This window comes from Hakea prostrata, chromosome 3 (genome assembly GCF_041222555.1).
Source record: "Hakea prostrata isolate BN-2017 chromosome 3, UWA_Hpros_2, whole genome shotgun sequence".
Taxonomy (NCBI): domain Eukaryota; kingdom Viridiplantae; phylum Streptophyta; class Magnoliopsida; order Proteales; family Proteaceae; genus Hakea; species Hakea prostrata.
Window position 1 is genome coordinate 52,238,113 of NC_142602.1, and position 9,367 is coordinate 52,247,479.

The window sequence follows — 9,367 nt, forward strand, 5'->3', positions numbered from 1 at the left end:
GGAGGACATCTTTACTTGTTAATTTAGAAAACCCGTTTTTAGATTTAGAAAAGAAAACCAGAGAGAAGATTATTTAGTTATTTATTTTTGCTTCCGTTGAACTCGATATTACATTTGATTCTTGATTCTCTCTCTTTCGTTTCGTTCTTTGATTTAATTGGAGTTTTTGGACTCTTGTAACCTTTTTATTGATTATTGCACTATTCTTGCTCTTGATTACATGTATTTGTATTTATTATTATTGATAGACTAAAACCGTGGATCCTGTGACGGATCGCACCCACGGGTTGTCGGGCGGGTAACCAAGGCCCGGCGGGCGGGGTGTGACACAAGGACCATGTGACCTTCAGTAGGGCAATGCATAATTTATGACTTACATAACTGGTCAGGTCTGGTAGCATTGAGATAGATTAGACATCTAGCCAATCTATGAAAACCTCCAACATCCTATAAAGGAATAGATGCTACACCTTTTGCTACTAGTCCATTGGTGTCTCTATTGCTCCCAACTTCCTTGTTTCTTTTAATAGATCCAACTCATATTTCCTTTGAGAGATAAGCAAGCCTTTACTAAAATAAGCTAATTCAATTCCAAGAAAATATTGTAAATGACCAAGATCTCTAATGTCAAATGCCTCACTCAGGTATCTTTTGAGGGCTATCATCTCATGAGGATTTTCAATAGATATAGCAATATTGTCAACATAAACAAGAACAATCACAGTGCCCTGAGCAACTCTTTTAACAAATAATGAAGAATTTAAGTCACATTTTTTAATCCAAAAACCATAAAGGTTGACCTCAACTTACCAAACCATGCGCATGGAGACTGTTTGAGCCCATCTACAACTTTGTTTATTTTGCATGTCATTCCAGCTTTATTCACTAATATGACTAGGAGGAATGTCCATGTATACTTCATCTGCCAAATCTCTATGTAAGAAGGCATTTATCACATTCATTTGAAATAGGGTCCATCCACAATTAACAATTATTGAAAACAAAACACTAACAGTATTCATTTTAACTACTAGAGCAAAGTTTTCTTTGTAATCTTCCCTATAAGTTTGAGTGTACCCTTTTTCAACTAAACTTGCTTTATGTTGTTCAATGGATCCATCATTCTTGTATTTCATTTTATAGACCCGTAGACATCCAACAGATTTCTTCCCAAGTAAGGGAACTATATTCTAAGTATGATTTTTGTTGAGTGCTTCAAGTTCTTCATTTATATCGTTCACCCATGTAGGGGAATTTACAGCTTCAAGAAAGTTTGTGGACTCTTTGTGAGCATTATTAACCAAAACAAAAGTGTGATAGCTTGAAGATATAATATCATAGCATATATATATATATATATATATATGTGCCTGAAATGGATAGTTGGCAAAGTTGTACATTGTTTGAATTTGGATGGAGGTTGTGAGACTATGTATACCTGCAAACGAGAACAACATCCACAACCTACACCTGATTGATTTTTGACTTGATCCTTGAGAACTTCAATTTGATGGTCAGGGACAATGACATTGTTACTGTCATCTCTAAGATTGTCCAACATGATTGGTATGGGAGAAACTTCAATAATAAAACCACTATAACGAAATCCAAAAGCATTGATATGAGTTTCCCCATGAAGTTGGTCCTTGGTAGGAAAGAACATGTGGGATTCATTAAACATCACATCACAAAATACATAAACTCCATCAGGATGATGTTTGAGGCATGATTCCGAACAACGGCACAAATAATATTCCCAAAATATAATAGCACAATTGAATAATATCAATAATATAACTGAAATACTTGATGTTTAATGATTTAATCCAACCCTTTTCCGACACTTGCACTTCATGCATAGAAAGAAAATGGCACTTACACTTTATCTAGGCACTTCAACCAAGAAACTATTGGCGCGCTTCATCAAAAAGTTAATAGTCCTTCAACTAAAAGGCAATGATAATTCATCCATCAAACTCAAATCATGTCTTAGTTGTTTCCCTCCCCAACCACCCCCCTTTTTTTTAAAACATCGTAAACAACTTCCCCCTATTTAACCACTGTACACAACTTCCAAGATTATCTTAATGCACAGAAGGAAAAAAAAATGTACTATAATAGTCTATGTAACATCCCAATCTCCATGTAAGGAGAAAACCGTCATTGATCAAGGATCGACGTTACTTAGGTAATTAACCAAAATACACTAAGAGGGTTATCCATAGACAATGTGAGTAAATAAAGTCTACCAAGAATACAATAGATTGTAATGGAAATTATTTAAATATAAATCTAAAATTCTTCCATGAATTGTCTCATAGTTTTGATGAAATCCAAGTAAACATCTAAATGCCAAGAATTACAACCAATGAAAATTTTCAACATTACTCTATCCTAAGAAATGTAGTAAACATGATCTTCATCTTCATCCTCCAAATATTCGTCATCCCTTTTATTAATTCCATCATCTGTAGAGGTAATAGGGTAAGTTTTAGGAAGAAACTTAGCAAATACAACCTAACACATATCATCGTTTCATTTATTTTTATATTGTATATTTAATTAAATAACAATCTTATACAAATAAAATTAACTAATAAGTACAAAAGACGGAAAAAAAGAGGAAGTCATGACATGTCCACTGATATGGATGAGACTCAATAATGCTAAGAAGATATAAATAAACCACACCCTCACTGGTCTAGGATCTATAGGATGCCTCATGCCGTTACATGGTCTGCGCGCGTTACACAACCCAACATCCATCTAAACTCAATGTTTTATGCCATTACATGACATACACGCATTACATAGCCCTAACATACATTCTCATTCAAAAACCGATTACCATCCCAAATGCATACATGGTTTAAGGTCGATAGAATGTCCCAAGTTATTACATGGCATGCGCGTGTTCCACAATCTAATATCCACCTACCCTAACCGAATATTTTGGAATCAACGTATGTTCCATGTCGTTACATAGTCTGCGTGCGTTATACAACCTTAACATACATTTTCATCCAAAACATTTACTAACTCGACATTACACGTAATGTTAATATAATTATGACATATCTTGACAAATCATATGCAAACAATGCAAAATCATTTGAAAAAAAAAAGAATTTTCAATATATTTCTTACCAAATCAATACATAATACAACAATAAACAATCCAATAAAACACAAATTTAAAGACACATTCATGCTTATAGAACAGACTAGTAAATTCAAGGAAGAGATAACTTACTGGTAGATCATGATAATCTCGTAAAATAGAATCTAAAAGAAATACATATTTATACTCCAAGACAAAATGCTAAAAAAATCAAAGACATATCATATGGCATAATCTAAAAATGTATTTATACTTAGTACCAAATTATAAAGAAATAACAAATCAATTACTAATAAATTATGTAAATCGATTATCATAACGTATTCATAATCAAGATCAATTATTAAACAAAAAGAACAAATCAACCTACTTATAAATTGATGTAAATCGAACACTATCTAAAACGTATTTATAATCAAGATCAAATTATTAAATAAAAAGAAGAAATAAACTACTTATAAATTATGTAAATCGAACATCATTTAAAACGTATTCATAATCAAATCAAATTATTAAATAAAAAAATAGAATTCCTAATAAATTATGTAAATCTAACATCATCTAAAACGCATTCATACTCAAAATCAAATTGTAAATTAAAGAAAAGAATCAATTACTAATAAGTTAAGTAAAATTATAAACTTGATCTTAGAAAAAGAAAACAATAACATGTTGATGAAGATTGTACTTACTGTAGCGAAATCACAAAAAAAATAATTACCCTTAGATAGAGGGCCTTTAATACTCTATATTATCTTCTTTTATTCCTTGCACTCTTGTCTTTCGTCTCTATTCTTGCTTAATCAATATGGGTTCTCAATTGTCTTATTTAATATACTCACCATTAATTTCTCTTTCCGGTCAATATTTTTTCCTCTTAAACTCCATGTTTTCACCATCCATCTTCTCTCTGTTCTCAATATTCCCTCTATATTCTCTCCTCCTAAATTCCCACATTTTCTTGTATTCCCATACTTAGTTTCTCTCGATATTCATCAATATTCCCTCCATATTCTTTCCTTCTAAATTCCCACATTTTCTTGTATTATCATACTTAGTTTTCTAGATATTTACTTCTCTTTTTTACAAATTTTATTCTCATATTTATGGGATATGCACTTCCTTTTTTTCTACCAATTTGATTCTCATATTTTCTATCACAAATGCAATATTTGATTTGTCTTTCATTCCCCTATTTATGCATATCTATGCATATCTCCCTATTTATACAATATTTGATTTTCAAGACTATCCGTTTGCTTTAGTCATGGGTGTTACAATATGTAACTTATTTGGAACCAAGGACTTGGCCAAATGATCGTTAGTGCTCTTGATTCTACTAGTGGATTTAAAGGTAATAATGACAGATCTCAACCGAAACCTCGAATGGTTCAAACAAAAAAAAAACAACATAAAAAAATTTTAAAGATTTTCCAATACGCTTTGATACCATGTTAAAACTCATCCTCTCACACAATAAAGACAAGGATCACAATAAGAAGAAGACACATAAGGTTTTACGTTGTTTGACCTCCAATGTAGGGAACTTACATCCATGGCATGAAAGTCTTCATTTCATCAAATTACTAATGAGAGATACTAGTTATCTTTAAATAAAGGATACAAGCTATGTATAGTCCTTTACAATTTCAACTTATGTATAATTGGACGCTTTAATCCTAGGACTTCTAAAAATATTAGAAGTCTTTCACACATTGTCATTAGCTCCAACACCTACTTTCTTCCAAGAGAGCCTCAAGGATTGGATATACTCCAATTAAACTCTTCAGTCAAAATCTCAGGGTTAGAACAATTTGCCAACCGGTTCTCTTTTCGTGTACTATCTACTTCTTCTAGTAGTAGTGAAATCAAGATGTCCTTGATGCAGACTTCTATTAGGTAATGCAAGGTGCCATGGTGATTCGAGATTGTTATAATGTGACCATGGAAGTTTGGAATTTCTTTGTAATTAAAATGGCTCTCTAGGTTGTGGTAGCGAGGGATATTAAGTGGCAATTGCCCCCGGAAGACATTCTGAAGTTGAATGTTGATGCGGGATGTGACCCATATTTTGGACTCATGCAAGTTGGGGGGGGGGGTCTCATTCAAAATACTGACTGCATTTTCCTTGGTACTTTTGCCAAATCCATTGGACTATGCTCGACATTGGATGCCAAGTTGTTGGCTGTTAAAATTAGTTTCCAATTTGGTAGGGAGATGGGGTTTTCTAGGCTCATTGGTGAATCCGACTCTCTAAGGGCCATCAAACTTGTTTCGGCCATGCCTCCTTGGGGGGGGGACGTTCATGGAAACGATTGTGGAGATCAATGAACAGGTGGTGACGAATTAGCATAAGGAGGCTAATAAAGATGTGGATTGGTTGTTGAAGAAGCTCATGCTATTTGAATTGTATTTGACTTCCTTTTGTGATTCTCCTCTCAATGTTAAGGAATATCTTGTAGGCTACGACACATTCGCAAGGTGTTGCAACACCCCCATTAAGTTAATATTCTACTTTCTAGCTCCTCACACCTTGTCTTGTACCAATAATAATAAAATTAAAATAATAATAATAATAATAATAATAATAATTACTAAAAACACTTAGTAAAAAATAATTACTTATTTATAGAACCCTTAAGGGCCTGTTTGGTTATGAGTCTAGAGATTTTAAATATCTAGAGAGTTCAAATCTATAGAGTCATAATTTATAAAATTAACTGTTTGGTTAACCAAATATGTGGAATGAAATTTGTGTATCCATTTGTAATTTTTGTGAATGCGCAAATGTTTAGCATTTTTATAGTAGGGATGAAATATTTAGATTTCACCCCATATGTATAAATCTACAGATTCATGTTTTTAGTGTAAAAAGATGAATCTCTAGATTTCATGAATCTAGAGATTTTCACAACCAAACGGGTATAAATATTGCATTCATGAATCCAAAGATTTCAAATTTCTGGATTCGTGTAACCAAACAGAACCTAAAAACATTCCATGCAATTAAATATTACACACAAAATCCTTCATATACAAGCATCCACGACCTGGGGCACGGATAAATTACTCTTTAATGAGCCCAAATAAGAAAGTCCACATGCATGATCTGAATCCAAAGAATGAGTTCATACTTGGCATGGAATGAGTTCAAACTTCACAGTGATAATCTCCTCTCCTCTTACACACAAGGTTAAGGTGACCCGTGACTATCACATACACACATTTAGTAATAACATATTGAAGATCAACACGCAAGGAGTTTCTTTGTGGACACATTCATATATGTGTACATATATATATATTCTATCTTTATCATGACTACACTTACCCAGTATGACGATCATTTAATTTAGACACATAACTCAAACATAGTCATGACTACCATTTTAAGATTTAATATATAAACACGCCAATTGTTTGTTAGAATAAAGAAATATTATGAATTGGAGGAATAACAAAAGCAAAATTTTCAAGTCCTTGTCTCTAATGTAGTGGCTGGTGTGAGATTCTTTGAACAATAGAAATTAGAGTTATAAGACTTCAATGTTAGACTATGGAAGAATAAAACACCTTGACTATTGCCCAATTGCCCTTGCCCAATTGCCTTTCAAAGTCAAAACCAACTAAGTTGGAATTCTCCTTTAGGCTTTCTAGGTTGTTTGGATTCATGAATTTCTTGGGTGTAAAGGGTGACTTTTTTTCTTTCTTTTTAATGTCCACATTGAGTCTTCAAGTCAACTTCCCATTTGTCTATTAATTTAAGGCCAAAAACATTATTTTGGAAAGAGAGAAAGAAAAGTAAATGAGCCAAACAAGTAAAGAGTCTGAGGTTTAGAATAACAGCCCCTTGTTACATCAAACTAGTAAGGAAAGTTTGGTTTTGGTTTGGTTTTAATTTCCACGTAGTTTTATTTTGTTGGTTATATAAATTTTTTTTCAAGATTGATTTCAATTTTTCTTCTATTTAACACTTAAAATTTTATATAAAAACTTAATGAGACATCTATAATAGTGCGACTCTTATAGGTTTCAAGTTGGGTTTGAATTCTTTTTATCTATTTTCAGTTTGATCTCAGGTTTTTTCTGGATTCAACTATGGTTGGATTGTGATTTTTTATTTTGAAATTACACTCTAAGCCAGAATCAACCCAATAAACAAATAGATGATTCTATTTAAGCGTGCCATTAATTTGTTGATTTGCATTTATCTGTCATTTTTAAGTTTAATTACAATTCCACCTCGAATTAAGGTGTGAAAGCTATACCAACTTTGTTCACCTCGAATTAAGGTGTGAAAGCTATACCAGCTTTGTTTGTAGGGGTAAGCAAAAAGAGCTTAAACATTTAAAAATGCCTTCATAGAAACCATACTGACTCAGACAGATAACAAGATTATGTCTCATTTGACTAGTTTATACATGCTTTCACACTTTTAAGATTGACCCAATCAATCTCTTTTGACTGGTATTATAATAAGTTTTAAAATATTACATGATACGGTAGAATACTAGTCAATACGTATACACTAGATGGAATTAATACGATACTTATTGGTACATTTTTTTTTTCTTTTAAAGAATACGTAATGGATTGCATTAAAATGTATTAATTAATACGATACAATACGTGATACGGGATACAAGACAATATATCTCTTTAAATTGCCTAATTCTATAAGATACACTGTACTGATATTATAAATTTTAGTTTACAGATAAATGTTAAACTCTGAACACTCTTGTGAGCTTGGAGGAGATGACCTGAAATGTCAATCCTAAATTAAAATTTTCAGGATAAAGAAATTTTAAAAAATAGGATTACATAAATGATTTTGAAAAGAACAAAAAAATAAACAACCTTTACAGCTTGAAGTGTTCTTGTATTTCAGCTTCATAAGCCTACACAATTTCTTGAGGTAGTAACTCCTCCATCTACAACTAGGTTGTGACCACTTACATATTTGGATTCATCACTTGCAAGATAAAGAGCAGCTTCAGCAATGTCTTTAGGTCTTAATGTTGGACCCATGAGGTTGGCCAAGCTTCTCACAAACTCCTCTGTCTTGGCCACTTCTTCTTCACAAGGAACCCTAATGTCCATTGAATCTTCATCTTCTTCATCATCATCTCCACCAGCTTTACTTCTCCATGCATTAACAAGCATGGAGGTAGCAACCCCAAATGGGGATATACAGTTGACCCTAATCCCATACCTTCCAAGCTCACAAGCTGCATTCTTGGTTAACCCAACAATGGCATGCTTTGATGCAGTATAAGCATGAGGGCCTAAACCTCCCATGACGCCGGCGACGCTCGCGGTGGAGATGATACAACCAGTCCCTCTAGGAACCATAACTCTTGCAGCATGCTTCATCCCAAGAGCTACCCCCTTTACATTTATTCTCATTATGCGGTCGAATTCATCAGCATCAAAGTTGAGGATGCTTTTGTTCTTTGATTGATTTCCAAGAACTCCGGCATTGTTGAAGAAAATGTCGAGCCGGCCGTATCGCGAAAGCGTCGAACTGACTAAGTTTTCAATGTCTTCTTCAATGCTCACATCACAATGAACAAAGGTTACAGAAGGTGATAATGAATTTGCAAGTGCAGATCCTAATGAATCCTCAACATCTGCAATCACAACTTTGGCACCATTTCTAGCAAAAAGCCTCACGGTGGCTTCTCCTATCCCTCCGGCTCCTCCGGTGACCACTGCAACTTTTCCTTCCAACCTACAAGTAAGGAAAGAAAACAAATCAATAAAAATGGTAGCTAGCAATGTGTTTGTGTGTATGCTATTCTTGAAAGAGGAAAGAGAGATGGTACCTCTTCGGGAAGGAGTGGTTGTTATCCCAACCCAGATGATGGATTCCTTGAATAGCTACTTCAGACATCATTGGGGGAGACATGGTGGATCAAGACAAGGAGAGAGAGAGAGGAGAGAGAGAGAGAGAGAGAGAGAGAGAGAGAGAGAGAGAGAGAGAGAGAGAGAGAGAGATGGATGTAGAAGAGCTGAAAGAATGAATGAATGAATAACTAGTACAGGGGAGAAGGAATTTATAGGAAAATCCAGGAATGGTTCCGTAGATGGACCGGTCTTCCCTAATGGATGGGAAATTTCCCAGCAGTGTCCCCTCCCCTAAAACAGACGAAGATTATTGGCCCCCCTCATGCCTCATAGCTGATTCTCTTTTCTTTTCTTGGGTTGACCTCATAGCGGATTCTCACCAAACAAACAAAAAGT

General features: G+C 33.9%; 1 protein-coding gene across 1 annotated transcript; it reads right to left on the reverse strand.

The window, feature by feature from the left end:
- Nucleotides 1-7,627: 7,627 nt before the first annotated feature.
- On the reverse strand, nucleotides 7,628-9,055 carry LOC149022452 (short-chain dehydrogenase reductase 2a-like). Its single transcript, XM_089147286.1, has 2 exons — nucleotides 8,950-9,055; nucleotides 7,628-8,855 (listed from the first exon to the last, which is right to left on the reverse strand). Exons 1-2 carry the CDS (start codon nucleotides 9,030-9,032, stop codon nucleotides 8,015-8,017), a joined length of 924 nt encoding a protein of 307 aa, XP_089003412.1. The 5' UTR covers nucleotides 9,033-9,055; the 3' UTR covers nucleotides 7,628-8,014.
- Nucleotides 9,056-9,367: the final 312 nt, after the last annotated feature.

Coding starts and splice junctions, on each gene's coding strand:
- LOC149022452 (XM_089147286.1), bottom strand. CDS start 9,032: ATGTCTCCCCCAATGATGTCTGAAGTAGCTATTCAAGGAATCCATCAT. Junction 8,856..8,949: donor AACCACTCCTTCCCGAAGAG/GTACCATCTCTC, acceptor CCTTACTTGTAG/GTTGGAAGGAAAAGTTGCAG.